The sequence below is a fragment of the Chiloscyllium punctatum genome, chromosome 10 (genome assembly GCF_047496795.1).
Source record: "Chiloscyllium punctatum isolate Juve2018m chromosome 10, sChiPun1.3, whole genome shotgun sequence".
In the NCBI taxonomy this organism is placed as follows: Eukaryota; Metazoa; Chordata; class Chondrichthyes; order Orectolobiformes; family Hemiscylliidae; genus Chiloscyllium; species Chiloscyllium punctatum.
The window spans coordinates 72,315,261-72,340,479 of NC_092748.1; the positions used below are offsets into that span (position 1 = coordinate 72,315,261).

The 25,219-nt window shown below is 40.1% G+C and overlaps 1 protein-coding gene across 2 annotated transcripts in view; it reads right to left on the reverse strand.

Moving 5' to 3' along the window:
• The window catches only part of grb14 (growth factor receptor-bound protein 14), a 150,472-nt gene extending 125,838 nt beyond the window's left edge, over positions 1–24,634 (reverse strand). For both annotated transcript variants that reach the window (XM_072579480.1, XM_072579479.1), the window contains exon 1: positions 24,410–24,634. In XM_072579480.1, the coding sequence (XP_072435581.1) occupies positions 24,410–24,472 (63 nt within the window). In that variant the 5' untranslated portion in view covers positions 24,473–24,634. The remainder of the gene's footprint in view (positions 1–24,409) is intronic.
• Between the last annotated feature and the right edge of the window lie 585 nt (positions 24,635–25,219).

Here is a 25,219-nt window from a genome sequence, read left to right on the forward strand (position 1 = left end):
ATGTGTGGAAGTGCAGGTAAATCTCTGGTGGATGTGGAAGGCTCTTTTGGGGCCTTGGACAGAGGTTGGATGGGAGGTGTGGGCACAGGTTTTACAATTCCTGTGCAGGGGAAAGTGCCAGGAGAGGACGGTGAGATGGTTGGGGATGTGGACCTGACAAGACAGTCATGGTCTTTATGGAAAGTGGATAGTGGTGGGGAGGGAAATATATCTCTGATGGAGGGGTCCTTTTGTAGATGGCGGAGATGGTGGAAGATGATGCAATGAATATGAAGGTTGGTGGGATGGAAGGTAATGAGCTGGGGGATTCTGTCCTTATTATGGTTGGAGAGGTGGGGTTCGAGGACAGAGGTGCAGGAAATGGATGAGATGCGCTGGTGGGCATCATTGAATGTGGGAGCGGAAATTGCGGTCTTTGAAAAAGGAGACCATTTGGCGTGTTCTGTTGTGGAACTGGTCCTCCTGGAAGCAGATGCAGTGGAGGCAGAGGAATTGGGAATAAGGGATAGCATTTTTACAGGATACAGGGTGGGAGGAGGTGTAGTCCAGGTAGCTGTGGGAGTTGGTGGGTTTGTAAAAGATGTCTGTGTTGAGTCAGTCACTGCTAATGGAGATGGAGAGGTCCAGGAAGGGGAGGGAAGTGTTGGTGATGGTCCATGTGAACCTGAGGTCAGGGTGGAACATGATGGTGAAATTGGTAAACTGTTCAACCCCCTTGTGGAACCATGACGTGGCACAGATACAGTCATCAATGTAGCAGAGGAGAAGTGGGGAACTCTGAAGCATTCGGCAAATAGGCATCCTGTCTCCCCATGTGTAGAGGAGACCACATCGGGAGCAACAAATACAGTAAATGACATGTGGAAGTGCAGGTGAAACTCTGATGGATGTGGAAGACTCCTTTGAGGCCTTGGATGGAGGTGAAGGGGGAGGTGTGGGCGTAGGCTTTGCAATTCTTGCGGTGGCAGGGGAAGGTGCTGGGAGGGGAGGGTGTGTTGATGGGGGGTGTGGACCTGACAAGACATTCACAAATGGAATGGGCTTTATGGAACATAGGTAGGGGTGGGGAGGGAAATATATCTCTGGTGGTGGGGAATGTTTGTAGGTAGCAGAAATGGCGGAGGATGACGCATTGTATCTGAAGGTTGGTGACATGGAAGGTGAGGACAAGAGGGGCGTTCTGTCCCTGTTGCGGTTGGAGGGATGGAGTTCAAGGCCAGAGGTGTGGGAAGTGACTCTGAAGTGTTCTGCACTTCAAACACTTCCAATACATCACATCATTTCCACCACCTACAAACTGACCCCACCACCAGAGATATATTTCCCTCCCCTCCACTATCTACTTTCCATAAAGACCATTCCCTCTGCGACTCTCTTGTCAGGTCCACACCCCACACCAACCCACCCTCCTCTCCTGGCACCTTCCACTGCCACCACAGGAATTGCAAAACCTGCACCCATACCTCCCCCCTCTCCTCCATCCAAAGCCCCAAAAGAGCCCTCCACACCCATTAGAGATTTACCTGCACTTCCACATGTCATTTACTGTATCCATTGCTCCCGATGTGGTCTCCTTGCCTTCTTCAGAGAACATCTCTGGGACACACGGAAGAAGCAACCCCATCACCCTGTGGCTGAACACTTCAACTCTCCCTCCTACTCCACCAAGGACATGCAGGTCCTGGGTCTCCTCCATTACCACTCCCTAACCACCTAATGCCTGGAGGAAGAACGCCTCATTTTCTGCCTCAGGACCCTCCAACCATATGGGATCAATGTTGGTTGCACCAGTTTCCTCATTTCCCCTCCCACCACCTCAACCCAGTTCCAACCTTCCACCTCAGCACTGCCCTGATGACCTGTCCTACTTGTCCATCTTCCTTCCCATGTATCCACTCCTCCCACCTCTCCGACCTATCACCATTACCCCAACCTCCATCCACCTATGGCACTCTCAGCTACCTTCCCCCCAGTGCCACCCCCTCCCATTTATCTCTCTACCCCCTGGGCTCACAAGCCTCATTCCTAATGAAGGTCTTATGCCCAAAACTCGATTCTCCTGCTCCTCAGATGCTGCCTGACCTGCTGTGCTTTTCCAGCACCACACTCTGGTCTCTGATCTCCAGCGTCTGTAGTTCTCACTTCCTCAACGACAGTTGTACTGACAATAATATGTGTCCAAATGCAATCCCATCTCCTCACAATACAAATTTGGAATACATGTCCAGTGAAGAAGTTAGTATGCTGGACTCTGAAATGTTTAACAAAAGAAAATCATTTGCAGTTTCAACTGAAGGAAAAAGTCGGCTGTAGAATGTGGAAGCAGGCGAAAGGTAGAGACTGTTAATTGTGCACTATCAGGGAGGACAGTGTTATCCAAACCAAGGAATAAGCGATGCAAGAATTAAAGCCATTGAGGGGAAAAGAGAAAGAGCTCTGTTTAAATGAAGCGACTGGATTACATCACACATCCGTGATATGAAAAAGGAAACTGCCAGAACAGCGTTCCTGTTCGTCAGCAATGTTCCGAACCCTAACCCTAACACGGCAGTTTTAAAACATCTTGCTGAAAGAAAATTAGATGCTTATTTTTGTTTAGAGGGTGTTAGGTGTGCCCCAAGAGAATATGTTAAAGTTCAGCGATCTAATGAGATTGCTGCTGTTGTCAAACAAAACTATTTTGAGTTAGAAAGGAGATTAAAATTACAACATGCACTTATCTCTGTAATTGCTAAAAGAGAACCCATTTTGGATATAACACTCAGTCTGTTTTTATGGCTGTTAGAGATGTGTTTGTCGGGCTGGCAATGTTTGGATCTCTCACCATGGATAATAATAGTCAAAGTAAATGTTTTTTCCACTCCAATGTACCCAGATAAATATCCTTTACTCCCCTCCAAAGTTAAACTAGAGCCAGTCCACATTTCAGTAGCTCATTTCAAATTTCAAACAACCGTTTGAGACGCAGAAGGTCAAGTAGTAAATGAGGAAGAAATATCTGTCCCTTTATTTCATGCTGAGATTCAAGCTTGAGTTTGTTATCTGGGAGCAATTGAAATTGGGAATGAAGCTTTGAAAGTAAATACACGGAGGTCAGACATCAGGCGAAACCAGTCAGAGCTAGAAAATCGGGATTGAAGCATATTATGGTAACTGCTTGTACAAGGGAGTTAACATAAAACGTAGAGCCCCTAAATTTATCACATGCAAACCTCTGCAGATATCATCGTCCTCATTTTGCATGATCTTAGAACTGCAAACATCAATCTGAATACAAAGATGAAACAGACGAAGCAGCTTTTTAGCATGTGGATTTTGGCAATACGTTTTGTTTGAATAATTCCAGCATGTAAGGCTGAGAACGCCAATGACTAGCGGGGGGCGGGGGGGGGGGGGTATAAATTTCATTTTAAAAGTGCATTTATCGAAATTCCACTTATAGGTTAGAAGTGCAATGGGAATTTCGACTTGTGCAACCTACACTGGTATCACGTCAGAGCTAACGCAATTGAAGTATGGGCTTCTGTTAAAGATTCGAACGAAGCACAGTAAGAAGGACCTTCTACTACCAAGAGAAATATTACGTTAGTTGAGGGGTTAAACTGCAGCTTGCTCTAATGCCAGCGTTTGCGGAATGTACCTAGCACATCTTGTTTCCATTGTAGTAAAACAGGCTATTATGCACGAGATTGTAGAAATAAACCATCTCCAAAATTAGACTTTCCCAAGATATTGGAAATCACCCAACATAATCAGCAACACTCTCAAAATGCCCCACATCAAGATTTACCAAAACAAACTTTTTCAGACTTCGTTTTCTTTTCCTCTAAGGTAGAAGATGAAATCAACCAAATGCTCAACAAAATAATTTCTGGAATTTTGGAAGGCATTTGATAAGGTGTCACACATTGGTCTACTTAATAATATGAGAGCCCATGATGCTGGTGGTAGTGTTTTAGCATGAATAGAAGATTGTCCAAGTGATACAGACAGAACGTTGGGATAAGGGGGTTGGGGGACACAACAACAATAAATCAATCAATCAATCTTTTCCAGGATGGTAACCTGTAACTGTTGGGGATCAGTCCTGGTCCTACAATTATTTACAATAAATATTAATAACCTGGATGAGGAATGTATATGTACTATAGCAAAGTTTGTTGATAACACAAAAACAGCTCGGAACACAAGTGGTGAGAATAATGCAAAATGTCTGCAGGAGGATATAGACAGGTTTGGCAATTGGGCAAAAACTTTGCATGTGGAATATATTGTGGGAAAATATGAGATTTGGCAGGAAGAATAGAGGATCTGAATATTACTTAAATGAAGAAAGACTTCAGAGGGATTTGGGAATCCACAGCCAAGAATCACAAAAAGTATGCAAGTTCAATGGATACTGGGAAAGTTAAATGGAATTTTGGTCTTAATTTCAAACGGAATGGAGTATAAAAATAGTAAGGTCTTGCTAAAACTATATCAGGCACTTGTCAGACCACAACTGGCATACTCTGAACAGGTTTGGGCCACTTACCAAAGAAAAGCTTTGAAGGAAGTCCAAAGAAAGTCCTTAGGCTGATACCAGACATGGAGAGGCTGTCTTATGAGAAGTGGTTGAGGAGGTTGGGCCTCCACTTGTTCAAAGATAGAAGAATAGGCAACTTTATTGAAACATACAAGATTCTTGGGAGACTTGACAGGCAACTTTGGAAAGGTTATTTCCGCTACAGGAGGGTCTAGGACCAAAGGGTATAATCTCATTATAAGAGATTGCATTTAATTCAGTGATGAGGAGACATTTCTTCTCTCAGAGGGTAGTAAATGTTTGTAATTCTTTATCTCTGAGGGCTGTGTCATTATTCATGTTCAGGACTGAAATAGAAAGATGTTTAATCAGAGAGGGAATCAAGGGTTTTGAATTGATTGTGATAGTAGACAAGCCATTCTTATTGTTCTAGAAGTGGACCAACAACAACATATGTTAATTAACACAGGCTACCTAACACAATCATTCACACCTCACACACTGAACATTTCATGATTGCAGACAAGGGTTGTGCTCTGTTGCAAAGTTTATGATGGCTCTAAACATTTGTATTTGCAATGGAAGTTTCTGAACTGCAGTTGGGAAGTTTCTTTTTCTCTGCATGGCTAACATCCTGCTGCAAATGAATTTTCCATTATGAAGTGAATGATAAGATCTGACACATTAGACCAATATGGTGCCATTATTGACCATAACGATAATTGTTTGTGGTTGGTGGTGAAGATGAGAAAATGGTGCAAGTTTCAGAAGCTCATTCTTTTTATCAATTAAAAAAGCTTGTTTCTATTATACACTCAACCCTCAGAATGAACAAAGAATAATAAACAATATAGCACAGGAACAGGCCCTATGGCTCTCCAAACCTGCACTGACACATTTTGCCCTTCCATACTAAAACTGTCTTCAGTTACAGGATCCATTGTTTTCTATTACCTTCCTATTTCTTGTATTCATCCAGGTGCTTCTTGAATGCTTCCACCACCTCCTCTGGCAGAGCATTCCAGGCACTTATCACCCTTTATTTGAAAATCTTCCTCGCATATGTCTTTTAAACTACCCTACAACCCCGCAACTTGAACCTGTGTCTCTTAGTAATTGACCCTTCCATCCTGGGAAAAAAGCCTGATCCGTTTCACTCTATCCATGCCATTCACAATCTTATAAACTTCTATCATCTCCTCCATTCTAGTGAAAAAAAATCCAGTCTATCCAATCTTTCTTCATAGCTAAAATCCTCATACAAGGCAACTTCCTGATAAATCTTTTCTGTACCCTCTCCAAAGCATCCACATTTTTCTGGGTGTGTAATGACCAGAACTGTACGCAATATTCCAAGTGTGGCCAAGCTAAATTCTATAAAGCTGCAGCATAACTTGCTCATCCTTATACTCAGTGACTCTTCCAATGAAGACAAGTATGACATAGGCCTTTTTAACTACATTATCTGTGGACCTGCACACCCAGATCCCGCTGCATAACTCCTAAGGGTTCTGCCATTCACTGTACAATTTCCACCTGTACTTGCCCTTCCAAAATGTATCACCTCACATTTGTCTGGATTAAACTCCATCTGCCATTTTTTTTGCCTGTGCCTCCAACTGATTGATATCCTGCTGGAGTAAAAGTTAATTTAGCTAATTAAACACCTTGCTGTCTTTGCCACTAACAGTTGCGATTATGGATGAATGAAAAGAAGAAATCTATCAACAGAAATCCTCATTTATTTGGTAAATTTTATCTATATCTAATTTCAAAAATAAAGTTACCATTATATTAGACAAGCAGTTAATTCCATTGCCTTACAATCACCGGGAGGCAGATTTCTGAAAAAATGCGCCTTATTTTAATACACTCATGGGACGTTTTTAGCCTGGAACATAACTTAGTGGTAGTTGAATGATTAACTATTGATCATCAGAATTCTGAAAAACTAACCAATTCTATTGTGAGAGAAGCATATATTTCACGTTCCTCTCCATCCATGAATAAAATAGGTTTCATTCAGGGAAACTAAAACTGGTCTGATCATTTGGGATCAGGTCAGTTATCAGAGAGACTTTAGAAACTGAATTTTGCTGCAATAGCATAATTACCATTAACTTTTAAAAATTCCAAATCCAAATATTCAGCCTGATTGGAAAGAAAGGCACAATAAAGCTGGACCAAGCTTTCATAAGGCAGTAATGCAAACAGTTACTCTGATGGTACCTGATCCACCTTTAGTTTTTCATTTGAAACTTGTTTCTACTGAACAATGTCTATCTGGTGTTCTTTGCTAGGAACATGATCAAAAACCACAACGGGCTGCATGCATATTATGTATCCTACAAGGAGCTGTGAATATCTATTCAGCATGTGAATGCCATATATTAGCTATGTTTCAGATGCTACAGCATTTTATCTTTATCTCAGGCTTGCGGAGTATTATCTTGCATTCACTATTAGAATTTATTAATAAAGCCTGATGAAGTTTCACTTCATCAAACATTTAAACACAATGATTTTGGAATTGTTGACTGGTATTATTGCCGAATTTTCTGGATTAAGAGACAAATCTGCATAAGTGATCATTGACTGCAATTCACTTTGAATTACTTCCATTCATGAGCAAACCTATCCAGAATTTGGAGATGCCAGTGTTAGACTGGGGTGTACAAAATTAAAAGTCACACAACACCAAGTTATAGTCCAACAGGTTTAATTGGAAGCACTAGCTTTCGGAGTGCTGCTCCTTCATCGGGTGGTTGTCCTGACGAAGGAGCAGCACTCCAAAAGCTAGTGCTTCCAGTTAAACTTATCCAGGGCACATCTACTGTGTATGTGGATGGCTCCTGTTGTCATTTCCAAGATTTACCACACACAGGCTATGCTGTAAGATTACAAGGAATAGAGGGTAAGAGATGATATGCTAAATGTCATTTACAATATGCAGAGATAGTTGTCCACTCAACCATCAGAAAGACGGAATTAAACAGTAAACATTTGATCTGATGGTGCCTATGCCATCAATACCATGTTAGCTCTTACCCTAGATCATAAAAATATTGTACTTCCAAAGGCAAATCTTTAGTTTATGATTCACTGTAGAGGAAGGTACAGACAGTCCTTAATAATTGTAGGTAAAAACAATGACTGCAGATGCTGGAAACCAGATTTTGGATTAGTGGTGCTGGAAGAGCACAGCAGTTCAGGCGGCATCCGAGGAGCAGCAAAATCGACGTTTCGGGCAAAAGCCCTTCATCAGGAACCTGCTGTGCTCTTCCAGCACCACTGATCCTTAATAATTGTAGTCAATACTTTTACAATGGTAAGCTAGCTACCCATAAACCAGAACAATCCTATAGTAAAGGAAATACAAAAGCTGGCAAAGATACTATAGTATCAAGAGAATTTTATTTGAAAAACTCAACTGAGTAATGTAGATTAGATTACTTACAGTGTGGAAACAGGCCCAACCAGTCCACACTGACCCACCGAAGCGCAAGCCACCCAGACCCATTGCCCTACATTTAACCTTTCACCCAACACTATGGGCAATTTAGCATGGCCAATTCACATAACCTACACATTTTTTTTTGGATTGTAGGAGGAAACCAGAGCACCTGGAGGAAACCCAGGGAGAATGTGCAAACTCCACACAGAGAATCACCTAAGGTGGGAATTGAACCCAGGTCTCTGGCGCTGTGAGGCAGTAGTGCTAACCACTGTGCCACCGTTCAGCCCTAGCAGAATCAAAGTGAATTTTTCAATACATTTAAGCGTTCAACAGTAACGGATGAACCTAAGATTGTTGTTTTTAAATGCACAAAGAGCATAGGCCACTTCCACAACCAGCTCTTTGGGCTGCACCATTCAAACTAATGTATGAAATCCAGATGAGCTGCTGATATTAAAGGCAATATCCTTTCTCCAGGCATTTCTTCTGAAATAGGACAAGAACCTATTGCACTCATGCCAATAAGTAGCTCCTATTCAGCAGATGTTGGACAGGATGCAGTAAATATACATGTACCCCATTGTTTGCCCATGCCTTCAGGAGAACCTTCCAGCCTATTCCAACACAGCACTTTTGAAAAGTGCAGCACTCTGAGAGACTATGGAGTAATTTTCAAACTGATTATTTGGGGGTTGTTGTCAAAACCTCCAAACATTTGTTTTATTCCAAAAAAAGCTTTATTCATGAAAAAAAAGCTTTGTCTACATTCACAGGTACCAAAGCAGTTCTGTACAGTCTTTGCATGTCAATAAAAGCAAACATTGGAATTTGATATTTCCTGCAGTTAAGAAAATAAAAGGCATTTGTTACTCATGCAGGACAGTATTTACATACATTGAGGCAACAAGAGGATCTGAGAAGTGAACACACCCTTGTTATACTTCAGCAGGAAGACCTTAGGCAGTGGTCTTCCCACTGCACTTTGGGGACAGCTGCCCCAAGCTTTAGTGGATCCCTCAGCACATAGTCCTGGACCTTGGAATGTGCCAGTCTGCAACACTTAGTCAAAGCCAATCCTTTACACTGGAAAACCAACAAGTTTGGTGTGGATGAAAGGGCATCTTCCACCAAGTCCATGGTCCTCCAGGTGCAATTGATATATCTCTCAGTTTGTGTCCTGGGGAATAGGCTGTAGAGCAGAGTCTTGCATCATGGAGCTGCTCAGGATGAACCTTGAAAAATACCACTGCATCTCTCTCCAGACCTTCTTTGCAAAGACACATTCCAGAAGGAGATGTGTGACGGTCTCTTCAGCAGCTCAGCTGCTTCAAGGGCAGCATATGGTGGTGCAAAGAGACTTGAAATGCATGAAAGTTCTGTCAACACTGTCCTTTTCACCAGTAATCAAGCTACAGCTTGGTATTTGTTGGAAAGTTCTGCCAATGAGGCATATGTAGGGCAGAAGATGGTAGCACCAGCACAGTAAGTAGTGTTCACGCTCCTGAGTGGTGTATTACATGTCAGCTGCATTCTTCCCTTTCTCTTCTTCCTCATCTTCTTCTTTCTCTTTTCCTTTCCCACTTTATCTTCTGTTGTCATAGGGAAGCCAGAATGATGCTTGGCTGTGGTGGAAGTGGTGCACGGAGCGGGGACTCCTGGCTGCGGTAGGTGTGAGGTGCGGTGACTCCTTTAGACCCAGGATACCCATGCAGAGACCTTGCATAAGCCCTGGAGCTGTGTTCTAAGACCCCTTATATAAAAGATTAACTCTATTTATGCAGTTTCCTTTTATAATTTTACTAACTCAAAATGGCACTGGATTGTAGTGACAAATGACTTTTCACTGTATCTTTCTGATAAATAATTCATAATAATAATTATTAAATTGATTATTAATCTGCTCAGGGGATCTGTCCTAATATAATCTGAGGAGAGTTTTACGATCAGTCCGTGGAAGTCACGGTTAATTAGGGAAACACAGTGTTGGAATTATGGTCAGTTGGGTAATTGAATTCAGTCAGAGGTCTGACATTATTACAGTTCCGGGTGTCTATCCATTGATTTTCAGGAGGTTTTAAGGAAGGTGAGGGTTGTAGGTACACTGGGGAAAGAGAATCAAGGCTTAGGGGAGCAAAGCAGAGGTTTTTGCACAAGTGGGAATGAGAATGGTGACAAAGGGAACTGAAGTTCAATGGAACAAATTTGGAACAGTATCATATGGCATTGTAGGCTACAGGATATGAAAGATATTGACTGTGGCCAACACATTCGCCTGCAGAGGAGGAGGAGTACAAAACAGCAGGATGGGCATCATTAAGGTCTAATGCCAAGCTTCAAGGGCAACCAGTTTGTTTGTATATGAAATTCAATGTGGCGGGTCTCCACAGAATGTAAAGGATAGGTTGAAAGGAGCTGTCTGGTTAATAGAGGACATTCAGGATTCCAGCAGCTACCTGATGATCAGGTAGGGCCCAGTGCTGATAGTGTCCAGCATGATCTGCATTGTCAGACATGGCTTTTCTTTCTCTAGATGAGACAATGTCTGGAACAACGCACTGGTTGGGTGGAGTAAATGTCAGTTTGAAGACTGAAAGCTGAAGGCAGTTGCTTTATATCATTGGTACTTGTAAATTGAACCTGGGCACATCAGGAATGCTGAAGTTAACAGTAACAAGAGTTCAAAGCACCACGCTGGCTGAAGTGAACTCATTATAAGTTTCACATCCAAGAGTCCTGAATGAGCTGTACAAGTTTGAGTTCTTACCTATCATGCAAGTGTAATAATTGTCTGTGTTGTATGTCATGTCAGGTTCTGTGCTTGATGTGGGTGTAGGTGGTGATGTACTACAAGTGACTTATTTTCACTCCTATGTGTTGGCTACATGGCTGTCATGGCACCTTCAGCAACTTACAGCTGAGGTGGAATGTAGTTCTCCATGGGTGAGTGCCAGAAGACCAGAGGTTGGCTAACATGGTGCCATTATTTAAGAAAAGTTGTAGGAAAATCCAGGTAACCATAGACCGGTGAACCTGACATCAGTGGTGGGTCAGCTGTTGGAATAGATTCTGAGGGACAGGATTTACATGCATTTGGAAAGGCAGGGACTGAGTAGCGATAGTCAACATGGTTTTGTGCATGGGAAATCGTCTCATAAACTTAATTGGGTTTTTTGAAGAAGTTACAAAGAAGATTGATGAAGGCAGAGCATTGTCTATATGGACTTCAGCAAAACATTTGACAAGGTTCTGCATGGTAAACTGGTTAGTAATGTTAGATCGTATGTGTTCTGAGGGGAGCTAGTCATTTGGATACAAAACTGGCTTGAAGGTAAGAATAGAGGATGATTTAGAGAGTTGCTTTTCAGACTGGAGGCCTGTGACCAGAGGTGTACCACAAGGATCAATGTTGGGTCCACTACTTTTCATCATTTATGTAAATGAATTGGGTGTAAATATAGAAGATATAATTAGGACGTTTGCAGATGACACCAAAATAGGTGATGTTGTGGACAGCAAAGAAGATTATCTTAGAGTACAAAGGGACCTTGAACAGATGGACCAATGGGCTGAGGAGTGGCAGATGGAGTTTAATTTAGAGAAATGTGAGGTGTTGTATTTTGGTAAGGCAAGCCAGGGCAGGACTTATACACTTAACAGTAGGGCCCTCTGCAGAGTGTTGCCGAACAAAGAAACTAGGGCTGCAGGTACATGGTTCCTTGAAAGTGGAGTCACAGGTAGTCAGGGTGGTGAAGAAAGCAGTTGTCACACTTGCCTTCAATGGTCAGACCATTGAGTATAGGAGTTGGGAGGTCATGTTGCAGCTGTACAGCACATTGGTGAGGCCACTTTTGGAATTCTGCATATAATTCTCATTGCCCTTCTGTAGGAATAATTTTGCTAAACTTGAGAGGGTGCAGAAAAGATTTACAAGGGATGTTGTCAGGATTGAAGGGTGTGAGTTATTGGGAGAGGCTGCATAGGCTGGGACTTTTTTTCCCTGGAAGGGAAACTAAGGGGTGACGTTATAGAGGTTTATAAAATCAAAGCAATCAGATTCAGAAATGTAGCTGGGTTCCCCCAGGCGCAGGATGCCATTGACTATGAAATTCATCAACACTAACAGCCTCCATTTGGTTAATGCTCTGGTGATCCATGATCATCATTCCCACTTCCTGGCCAGATGTGCCCACTTTCCTGGCAGCTGACATGACTCCTACACCCTATGTTCTTGTTTTGTTTATGGATCCAGGGCCTTACAAACCGAGTTGCTGGGCAGCAAGAGCTACCCACTGAAACCATGGCTCATAACACCATTTCACAACTTAAAACCTGATTCAGACTGCAGTTTAATGCAGAGAGGAGGTATGTTGTTAATGAGATGAGTTTGGTAAGATAGGGCAAGAAACCTCACAGTGAAGAACCTTCTGAAAAACTGAACACAACTCAGAACTAACCAGAGTTTCAGTCTTTTGTGACAAGAGCAACCTTTTGAATATTTTTGCAGCTCAATGTAAAGACTGTAATATGACTGTATGCTGAAAGAAATGTGACTGAGTCACAGATGGTGTCAACAGAATGATTACAGTCAAATGAGGTGTAAAAGTTTCAGAGAAATGGCATCACTTACATTCACACTGGATGTCAGAGTATGTGCTGGCTCACAGGGCAGAAAATAAGAATTCCATAAGTCAGCAAATATTTTAAATCATTAAACTAGCCCAAATGAAGTCAAAACATATCGGAGACTTGTACAATGCAGCACAGACAGATTCTTGCATTATGAAAACATAACTTCTGTGCAATCTCTAGATTTTAGTTTTACCATGTTGAAAGCTTATAATCCTTCCCATATCAGAGTGTGGATGACAGGAAAGAAAAAGAGAAATTAAATCAGATTGACTGCCCTAAAATGGAGAAGCAACCATAATGGGTTAATGGTTACCTGAGCATGTGAGTAACTGTCCCATAACATAGTCTATCAAATTGCATCTGTCCTTGGGCAGCACAGTGGATTAGTTAGCACTGCTGCCTCACAGCACCAGGGACCCAGGTTAGATTCCAGCCTCAGGCAATTTTCTGTGTGGAGTTTGCACATTGTCCCCATGTCTGCGTGGGTTTCCTCTGAGTGCTCCGGTTTCCTCACACAGTCCAAAGATGTGTATGTTAGGTGAATTGGCTATGCTGAATTGCCCATAGTATTGGATGCGTTTGTCAGAGGGAAATGGGTCTGGGTGGGTTACTCTTCAGAGGGTCGGTGTAGACTTGTAGGTAATCTAATCTAATCTTACAATTCAATGGTATTCCTCTTCCCAAAGTCCATTCTCCACCAGAATATCAGAATTCTAGGATCAGCTGGTGGAAAAACTAAAATAAAAATAATGAACAATACTGTGCTCAGAATAGATTGGGAGAACAATCAGATTTAGATGATTTCAAAATGGAAACATAACAAAGAAGCTAACTCTAATAATGAGAAGAATCCGAGAAGACAGAAAATAAATGTTTGGCAAAATGTTCAGAATTGTTGCTATTACAACCACTGCAGGCTGGAAGAAGACAGATTTGCAAAGTATGATGTGTACATGAATAGGAAGTGTTTAGCGGGATATGGAACTTTACCAATTTTAGGATATCTGGTCAGCGCAGATGAGTTGGACAGTGCTGTTTCCGTGCTGTATGACTGTATGACTCTATGATCAAATGACATGAAGCTATGAGAAGGCAATTAGATCCCATTCAGTGATCATACATCAGGGAGAAATATTACAAGAAACAAGTCAAGACCTCTTATCTATTATAATGTTGGAATTATAATTTACAGGAGAAAGTGAGGACTGCGGATGCTGGAGATCAGAGTTGAAAAGTGTGGCGGTAGAAAAGCACAGCAGGTCAGGCAGCATCTAAGGAGCAGGGGAATCAATGTTTCGGGCATAGGGTCTTCACCATAATTCTTTACAAACAAATTCAATACACTATAAACAATGTAATTCAGAGTAAAGATGAAGCTGAGAGAAACACAGGTAAGATTATTACGTGTCACCTTTGGAAGTTATATGCTAGGTAAAGAGGAAACAATACAAAAAGATACAAAAAATATTTGTTTCCAATATATGACACATGATATGGCTTAGAGAGAAAGGTAATGTAAGAAAAGCCCAATAGTTTGATTGTGGATTAGTGGTGCTGGAAGAGCACAGCAGTTCAGGCGGCATCCAAGGTTTACTGCTCCTTGGATGCTGCCTGAACTGCTGTGCTCTTCCAGCACCACTAATCCAGAATCGGGATTCCAGCATCTGCAGTCATTGTTTTTACCCAATAACTTGATTGCCCTATTTAGTAAAGAGAAATGGAATATACCATCACAAAGCTATGATAACTGTAATACTATAGCTTTTTAAAAAAAGCACTGAAAGGGAAGTTTGTAAGTAGAATCAGTTGGCATCTAGGATGATGGAATTCATGTATTACACAATTCAGGCCCAATGACTTTAATTTGCTGACTTATGATTGTCCAAATCTTGCATGTTGCATAAAGGAAGATAGATTTTACATGGGTCAATGTGAAGTTAAGAACCTAAACCTTGTTACGGTTTTACCCTAGATCATAATTCACTGATTTATAAGATGAGTCGTCAGAGATGGAATGAAGTTAAAATCAAGATACATGTAGTAGGTACAGGAGTCCACTGTATCAGCACTGGTAGCACATTCATGAAATATAGAATAAAATGGTGTCCCAAGATTAAACCTTGTTTTTCTACTGTTTAAATTCATTCAAATGCCTCAAATTGGGAATGATATGTACCAACAACACCGATCAACAATGTCATTGAACTGTAAGTCAGCTATGGAATTCAGGAGCAGGTATTAAACACCTTAATCTGACTAGACCATGCTGAGGTCCCTTTATCTTGAAATTTAAAGAAAATTGTTATAAGGACTGAAGTATCACAAATGCTTGAAGCCATTTGCATTCTTTATTTCATAATTACTCACTTGTATTAAAGTTTATTACATAAGTAGCAGGAAGCCAGAAATATGTGATTGCCCAAGTAATGTGCCACAATTATGTTTTAATTAAAGAAATATTAAAAAATAACCAAGTTGTTATACTAATGCTGGATTATATTTTTTAAAAGCTTGCAGTTTAAAGTGCTAATTTGCTATTGTGAGCTTCTCCTTTCTGAATGAGCACCAAGTCAGACAAACCTTGATGTGGAGTTGCCAGTGTTGGACTGGGGTGGACAAGGTTAAAAATCACACAACATCAGTTGATAGTCCAACAGGTTCAATTGAAATCACAAGCTTTTGGAACAACACTCCTTTACATGACTATAACCTGGTGTCATGTGATTTTTGACCTCAGATAAACCATTCATAGCTTTATTCTAGACTTGACCTCTCAATGATGAGACCAAACAATGGTCAATTATCAGGTCAATTAGAGGGAGGCTCACTGAAAACAATAATCTTCCTTTGAATGGACAATGTACATAGCATTTAAACTCTAATTAGAACAAAGCAATAATCAAATTGACCAATTATAAAATTACACAAACATGGTCTGAAATGTGGTATTGAGAACTTATAGATGCTTCAAAACGCAAATGTCAAAAGAACTGATGTCAACGAAGTAACTAAGAGCACTTTTGTGCCAGTGGGTCCTTCACATCAGACAATGCCTGACCACAGATGGCAGTAGGAATTTTAAAATGTTGCAAATTGGTCAATTTTGCAGAGAATACAAAATGAAAAGTGACAGTGAATTTGTTAGATCATCAAAAAGTTTACATTGAATTAAACAAAATTGATAAATGGGCCAAACACTGATAGATAAAATTTAATACAGACAAACATAATAAACAGGAATACACATACTCCACAAAACATGTTGAAAAAACCAAGAATGAATTTGAAAAAGACCTGAAAGTCTTAGTAGACTGAACAATCACAATCCATTATGGAAATCAAAGTCATCAGAAGGTCAACTACAATAGAAGACTACATGTTAACATAAGTCATGATTATGCAACACAGTCAGGCATAGCTTTAAGAATCATGTTATGCTCTAGTTGCCAGGATACATGGGAGCTCAAACACTAGAGATAACACGAAGGACATTCACAACCTCTGATCCTTGGTTTCCTGGACTGAGTGTTAAGGAAAGAGTGAAGACATTGGTATTTACGGTTTCTGATAGTTTCTGTATATCCTTGGAGAAAAATCCACAAAGGCGTGTGAAAGTGAGGGCTCACAATCCTAAAACTAATGCGATCTTTTGAAATTTAACAAAACCAAGAAGCATTTTTCCTACATAAAGCCTAGTGGAAATTTGCAGCTCTGTAACCCCAAAAGATTGTGGATGCTGAGATTGTGGGTGGAATTATTCAATCCTTGGTGTGATAGTGGTGAGAAAGTCACGAGAACTAAAACAAAAAAATTTCCATGATGAGTTTTTTTCCAAATTTTCCAGGAAGCTTTAATGGTGATTTCTAAATTTTGCTATTAAGCAGCAGCTGTCTTAATTTCTAGAATTATGGTCAGTTACAACCACAGTTAATCAAATGGCTAGTCTGCTTCTGGCAAATGTGGTTTGAGGATCCTTAATGTGGTCCTTGCAGTCTGAGCATTAGACAATGTCAGTTCTGAAGCTCAAGTGCAGATAACGCCGATATTCCAGGTCAATCAGGATGCTCTGGAGCTATCAGTCTATAGGCGAGGCTGTGCTCAGTTCAGCTTGACATTATTTCAGGGAGCAGACCATTAGGGATTTCATAATAGCAGTGTGAGGCTTATCAATGCAGCAGTCCATGGACCCCTGAGAAAATTCAAGTTTGGGCAGGTTCATTGCATTGAGTTACTGAGAGTAGTGAAATGGGAAAATTCTGAACAGGAGGGTATTGAGAGAAACGTTATCATAGTTCACTGTCACTCTGGTCTCTATGGGGATAGAGTAGAAAACAATGGCATGGCAAGTCATAAGGTCATGGACTTTGGAGTAAAGAGGGTACATTAAGAGTTGTGTAAAAGGTGAAAGTCTGAAATGTCGTTGGGCTCAAAGAGAAAGGAAGACATTGGAGAACAGGATAATGGGAAATCATCTTGTCTCTCAGGTGGAGCCTGCAACTCATTTACAAGAACACAAAAGTTGGAATCTTGCCAGCTCAGATCAAAACTTAGCTGCATGAAATGATTGATACAACATACAAAATGATGGAGTAAGTTATGCTTTTTTTGGTGGGGGGGGGGGCAGAGCAAAATTCTAAGACTAGAAGTCACTAGAAGCAGCTGCTACAATCGTACACTGAACTGAGAGTATGCATGGAAATAGACTGCAAATACTTGCTTGTTAGTACAAAAGTTTATCATTGTTAAAAAGAGTCAAGATTTAAACTTACACTTTAGAATGCAAAGAACAGACCCAGAGAAAAGGGATGCCATTTATACAGCATGAGAAGAAGATGCCGATTGGGTGGGCCAGCATTGGCATGAAAATCCAGCAACAACAGTTAACTGTCAAATTAATTTGCAGAGCAGGGAGGTGAATTCTGATTGGTCAAGTTGTTGCCATGGGGGCTTTCTCCATGACTCCCTTTTTCATGAAAAGATACAATTCAATGCACAAATTCCTTTTGCCTACATTAAGCTGTTGTTAGAATACTGACTGGACTCACAAACCCTTAACATTCTCCTGTACCTGTGTTTTTGTTTTTGCCGCTGTTTACCTATCATTTACTTATCTATGCTACTTAACTCTGTGATCTGCCTGTATTGCTCACAAGACAAAGCTTTTCACTGTGTCTTGGTAAATGTGACAATAAATTCAATTCAAGCAGAGTCCTGCATATTTGCCATATAGTTTCTAATGTGCAGGCGTGTCATATTGTGAACCAGAATGATGATTAAAATTGTTTTCTGTTGTAACTCTAAGCACAATCTTAGATAATTTAATAATTATTTTCAATAGCAGAATCACATCAAATGGTGAACAAATTTTTCCAAGACTTGTTCAGCCTGATCTGCATGCTGTCTGCTGTGAATAATCAATAGGAAAATTCTTCCTCTCTCCACTGATGCTACCAGACCTATTGAGTTTCTCTAGCATTGTCTGTGCTTGTTAGTGGGCTGTGTTGTTTGATACAGTCCACTGGTCATTGGGATATACAGCCTACATACCTGGCATTGCACTGGCACTGAAATTTATATATCACATTACTCATTTGAGCAGTCGGGCAAAATCCTATCAGTGGAGAAAACTGTCCATCGATTTGTTGCATAATAATAGTGAGAAAGCTGAAAGTTTTGTTGAAAGTTTTGAAGCATTTTTCACTTACCGGGTAATCTGAGGTAGACTTTTGAGACAAATAGCTGGTGATGATTTGATCAAGGTATCTGTTGTCACACAGGATTGTTTTCATATCCCTTATCTCAGTGTCAAACTCTCATGTTGAACAGATGGCCAGAAGCCTATCTTATTGGCAACCTCGTCTTCAAGAGTTTATGAAACCATATGTGAAAATTTGATTAAAAATTACTTCCAGTAGTTAGTTTATTCTTTTTGGTTTTGGATTTTCATGAAACATTTTAGTGCCAATAATGACTTTGGTATATCACAACAGGTTAAGAATGACAATGCCAGAAAAAGCAAAACAGAAAAGGCATCTGCAATGTGTCTTTGTAACATTTAAATCTCTGATAGTGCTAAGTGGTTTTAAGTCCTGTTTCATTTCCTGCCTCATAATGCCAACCCAAAAGTACCTCAGAGTAAATGCTAATGCATACCAAATATGTCCAAATTGTGAAAAGCCCCTGCTGATTTTATTTAATTTAACATTTTCAAGGATTTTATCTCAACATAGTTTCTAGGCTATTAAATACAGCCAATAATTTCAGTTGCTTCTTGCACAACTTTTTCTTTCCTTGCTGGCATAGTTCCAGATTATTATTAAGTTCTGTGGAGTAGATTTCTACTCTGGAGGCATCAGCTGTTAAATCTAAGCATACACAATAATATGAATTTAACTCTTGCTGGGAATCATGAGGGCAGGGACTGAGGCAGGTTACGTGGCTGCCACTGAGTTTTTGGTATCTCTAGGTTTCATATGTAAGCTTCTCTTTGATCTTCTGCCTAAATTTGGTGGGAGGTACTCGTTAAATTGTTGGTGGATGGCATAAAGTAGTGGGATTTTTAGTAGGGGAAGACTTGGGTGGAGAAATAGCCATCGAGCTGTTTTTGGACCCAAATGCGTGAAACTAGTGGTGGTGATGGTGGTGGTGGTGGTGGAGGGGGTTGGAAGTGAGGGGTTCGTGGTCTCAGTGTCAGACAAAGGGGAATTTAGAAATCTAAAGAGGAATGCTGAGACAATAACTTAGAGTAGCAAATTGTGTAAAATAAAAGCAATGAGTGTGGAAGGAACAAAGGTGTGTGTTTAGCCAGTTTGAGCTTTTACAGAGTGCAGAGCCTCAGAATAAAAACCTCCCTGTTGAGTTGTGGAAAATGATGGATTTGTGTAGTCTTAGTTTGAACAGGAGCCTCGTAACTCAGGGTACAGAATATTTCCCATCTTGTCAAATGCTCCAGACAAAATAAATGTCAATAATTCTCAACATGGCAGTCAGAGGAGGCACCTTACAACTTCAGCTTGCCACTGTCTATGATGAGCTTCCATGTTGCTCAACACCAATTATCAGCTCACGGCATGATCCACAGGCAGCAACAGCACAGACCCCTCCCCCACACACAATGACATCCAAGATTTGCAGACCCTTCAGGCTCCTCATCACACCTCTCCGATCCACTTTCAGGACTTAGGAAGCACAAAGCTACATTTCATGGCACACCTGCAACTAGTTTTGAAAGCCTGCTTCAAGGACATTTGTGTGTCAGGATAGGTAGGTAACTTACAGACTGGACCAGGCTATACCTCACAGCTTCTCACTTGCTCTCTTAGCACCAACCAATATGCTCATAGCATTCACATCTTGTTGTGCCATGTTCTGCCACTTAGCACGTTGGCACTTAAGCCAGAGTTTAAGGATTATTCATACTCTGTACTGATGTGCTATTTGCACAGATCTGTGGATAAGCTGCTTGACATGCTTATCAGTAGGGATCTGGGGTGGGGCAGCTTTATGCCACATCGAGACGTCAATCTAACACTCACTGTGTGTGTGGCAAACAAATTGCGTGCTTATTCAAACAAATGGCCATGTTGGAAAATGGGTGGGGGGATAGTTCTCAGTCCAGTTTGGACTGGGTGGGGGGTGCTGTTGTCTAGAGGGTCCCAGTACTGTCAGCTATAGGCACAGTCCATAAATAGTACAGCAGTTTGGTCACAGTCAGTCATCCACTCAGGCTGGCATGGTGAAGGATATGTTCGATTACAATCTGGGAAGTGGGCCACAGTAAATTCTGTGGGGCCATCTCAAGCAATTAGGGGAATCGCATATCATCAGTCATGGAGCCACACAAATAGTCATCAAGGCTCTGGTCAGTCATGTCTAAAGGCTGTCTTCTAGGTCAGTTATATGTCTGGGGGTTATACAAACCTGGGGTTCATGCATTGAGGGTAAGAAGTAAAAGGAGGCACGAGCCATTCTTAGAACCAAGATGCGCCTGAGAAATGGCAAGAATTACACCTGGGTGTGCTGGGTTAGTGTCAGTTTGATGGATGTAACAGTATTCAATGGCATAAGATGCTACAAGCCAGGCAGAAACTGATAGATATCTAATTCCAGTAAGTGAAAGCTGGATGCAGCAATTTCACATGGAATATTAAATAGTTATTGGTTATAATGCCAGTGTTTGGTTTGCATTGTGGAGGCAAACCCCAGCCTCTATTCATTTAGTTCGTGTTTATTTTTTGCTGGCTGTAAATAAAAGTTCATATTTTGAATTGTCCGTTTGCATGCCTGTATGCAATGTTGCCCTACTGAACAATGAGACATGCGGGTCTACAGTGTGCACTGGGAGCAGAGTAGCAATGAATTAGAGAGTGTTTAAACAAGGTGTGGTTACTGACAGGTAAACTGTCTGGCCTGACGGTTAAACAGCATCTAGGGTGAGAGTTTTGTATTGTAAGTACAAGGGAGTGTCAATGGTGCTGGCTCTGAACTGTAAACAGCATTGCTTTATGGTTGCTGCGCTGTTATTTTGTCAGTGAGGGCCAACGCTGAATTGCCAAAGTTTGTCCGGGTACATAGCAGTCTTTCAAAGATGGCAGCGTGCCAGAGATCTGGTCTTTAGGCAGAGTCTTCCTGAAGGAGAGCTCATGCCCAAAATGTTGATTCTCCTGCTCCTTGGATGCTGCCTGACCTGCTGCGCTTTTCTAGCAACACATTTTCAGCTCTGATCTCCAGCATCTGCAGTCGTCACTTTCTCCTTTAGGCAGAATAGACAATTGTTGGGTAGCTGAGTAGCAGATTGTTTATGGAATGATGCATGGTAACATAGGACCAGAATTGGACAAGATGGATGCTGTATTTAGTGAGGCAAGTTTGGTGAGAAATTATCATTCAAATTCATGATGAAAATACTTCCAAAACATTCAACCCAACTTACGCTTAACCAAAAAAGCATAAGATTCAGCCCTCTGAGTTGTACATTCAAGACAGAACAAATATTGTTACTAGAGTTTCTTGCTGATTTCTCTTCATGTTTTCATCAATAAGCCAACTGAGCAGGCACATTCTCAATATAGACTTGGAACCTAACAAGATCAGATAGTCGTTCTACATGATAAGCCGAGAACACATTATAAAGTCAAGATAACATTCCTGTGTAAAAATGACACATGATTTCTAAAACTTATTTAGCTACTTAAAATTTTCAATATGTAGAAAATAAAGCTTTTGTCAATTTGTTATAATTCAAAAATGTAGATTTCAGTGGATCTTTCCTCTTTTGAAGCATCAGAATGTCATTCAAAAAAGTAGTCAACTTCTTTGCCAGGTATAAATTAAGCCATTGGTGTAGGTGTTGGTGGTCATCATTTTGAAATATCATCAGCATTCAACACAAGCAGCCTTCAGCCAATCTTTTCAACACAATCCATAGCACCCATTTAATTCTGTATCCAGTTATACAGGTACCAGCAACTAATATAGGCACTTGCAGTATGAAAAACTGGGCTGACTACAAACATGAATGTAGCAAGTCATGGCTAACATCAGGGGAATCAATTTACATGTCAAGTAAATGGAAAAAAAATGAATTTAGAGCCCTGGAAAAATAAATATCTTCTTTACAGTGGTTATTTTATATTCTGGATTGATTAATATGCTGCTATTATTTTCAGAGACTGACTATAAGGCAATCACTGAGGATTGATTGAAGAATTTCAGTGCGTTTAACAACTGCTTCTTCTGAGTTTTGCAGCCATTTAATTATTAAGGTAACTGTCACAAATTTATTTTGGCTGTAAAATTAAACTAACAGAATCTTTGATCTCCTCCCTTTCATTTATTTTGCAGCAAATGTCACTCCCAAGTATTGAGAATTAAACTTTTGGTTGCTCATGGAATAATAAAACAAAGTTCTATTACAGGACAAAGGAAATATTTGCACATGAAAATACCATGGTTGTAAGGTGGCAAAATAAATTATGTAATTTGACCTCCTTCTTTTCAAAGAAAAAGCTCATTCTAGTATATACCATACCAATTTGTACTGAATTGTACAATGTCATACTTGAGCCATAGGTAGGAGCTTCTTTAATGTGTGTGAAAAGAGATAGGAAATTTGCTGGCAAAGCTACTTCCAATGAGCTCCCAGATTGGAGCAGCTTTAAAAGAGATGCCACCGTTTAAGCCGAGCGTGTCTAGCATTTTACACTTTATTTGTAACAAGCTTATTTTTTTCATGATTTTTTATGTCAATTATTGGCTTTCCCAGCTTTCAACAGTCTTGGGAAGCAGCTGCATATAGCAATGAAACAAGGATTCGCTGATTTTAACTGGTCATCTTCTACCCATTCATAGTTGTGTTGTACCGATGGCCAACATTAGCACCAGTGCAGATATATGGCCTGCAGACTTATGATCAGCATCGTATCGAGTGGATAGATTCTTCAACCAACGAAATATAATAAATGAAAAGAAAATAGCCTGTACTGAATGGCATGAAAGTCTCTTGCTTCGATTGTTCAGGATTGTTATAATGAGGTATTTTAGCAAGGCATATTTATGCAGCTTTTGGCAGTGAGCTACGATCCTCAAGGTCATAAAAGATAATAAGAAAGCCACACTCCATAACAATTAATTCCATCTATTAATAGTTAACAGTGAAATATTTCGAAAAACAAGATTTTGAAAATGTAAAGCAACTAAGATCTATTTATAGAGAGATCTCTCTTAATTACTAAAATGTTTACCAAGCTTTCAATGGATAACGTGGACAGGAACATTTTTCACAAACTGGCTGTTTTCATGTTGTAACAATGCAGTCAACAGACTAGCTATGAAATGTTGGATCAATATTGTGGGGAACACCATCACTTAAGTGTTTTCTGACTGAAAGCAAGTGTAAGTTTCATTTATTTACTCATACCAGTTGTTAATGATGAGAAAAGGGTAGACAACAGATTTCTTGGCCATGTTGTCTTAAAACTCTGGCCAATAGGTGGTGTTTAGCATTCGTCATGGAATTTAGATGGTCAGGTGAGGGTCATGAAGGGGTCCAAAATGAAAGGGGTATGATGATAGTTGCAACCAACTGCAACCAATTTCCGACTGGCTAATTTTGCAAAGTCACAGAAGATTCTGCTGGGAAATAACTTTTCAACGAGGGCCTTTTGAAATGTTATGTAATAGCAGAGATAGGAGCCAATTTCCCTCCAAACATCACCTTCAAACCTGAGGTGTGCAAATTAAGAAGTATCATCAGGTTTCTAACATAGAGTAGTCTAATCCTAAAAAAATCACGGTAAGGATCTGGCACAAAGTATATCTCCATACTATAAATTCAATGGGATTTCTATCAGCCCAGAATATTCAGCTCATAGCCTCATAGAAATTTTATTTATCAATCATGGCTCAAATTTTGACATGTAATTTAACACAAAAACAAAAATCACTGGTGAAACTTAGCAGGTCTGACAACATCCATAGAGAGAAAGCAGAGTTAACATTTCGAGTCTGATGACTTTAACACAATTTTTGATCCACTATTTTGTACTAAAACATTAAGTGTGGTTCTGTTTCCTCCTTAATGAGTTATATCACAGATTTACATTTATAGTTAAGCCAGAGACATGCAGAAAACTTCAGTCAAGGTGAAATATTCCCAAACTGAATTGTCTTTCAGTCTTCAACAGTTAAAAAAGTTTTTGAAAAGAGTTTAGAGAATTCCCTATTTAAGAAATAGATTTGCAAACAATTGTTTTTTCTAAAAAAGAGTAACTGAACACAAACATTCAAGTCTATCTTACCCGTTTCTGCAGTACAAGTGGAGTGATTGCAGGCAATGTGACTCGTCGTGCATGCAAACTCATGTCTGCTCTTCAAAAAGCGTGACCATTAAGCAACTGAGAAAGACCAAGCTATGTGGTTGATTGAAATTCTTGAAAAAATTCCTTGCAGGCTCAATATACTGTACACAAAATTCCTTTGTTGTTGCATAGAGGCTGCTACTAAAACATAGTACTGAATTAAAGGATCAACAAATGTCACTGAGCCTATGTGAATCCCGTAGTACACAAACTAATTAAGAGATGTAGTCATAGGACAGGACAAATCAACAGCCAATCACAACCACTAAAAGCTCCTCCTTTGCCCTTGAATACAAATTATCATTTTGTTTATGGTTTCAAAGAACACAAGAGTTCCTGACTGCTAAAACAAGAATACAATTTTAAATTGTTTGCTTATCAGGAAATTCTTGTTTTAGTTGTTTCAAATTCAGAATAAAGCTGCCAGGCAACATGTTTGTAATTTTTTTAAAGCTGAAAATGTCCCTTTCAATATTAATAATTATTGACTATAATCTCCGACACATAAATTGAAATAGTTCACACAGAAATGTTTGCTAAACATGCTTTCAGTAAGTTCAACAAGTTCAATAACTTTCTAACACAAAAGTATTTCTTGGCGTTTCCTTTCTTAATTCATTTTTTTTTGAAAAAGCAACAATATAATCACAAAGAAAATGAAAATGATGAATAATGTGCTCACGTTTACAACTAGCTGTGGTGTTCCTGATGACAATGACTGCTCACTAGTTGGAACTTGGCAATTGAAGA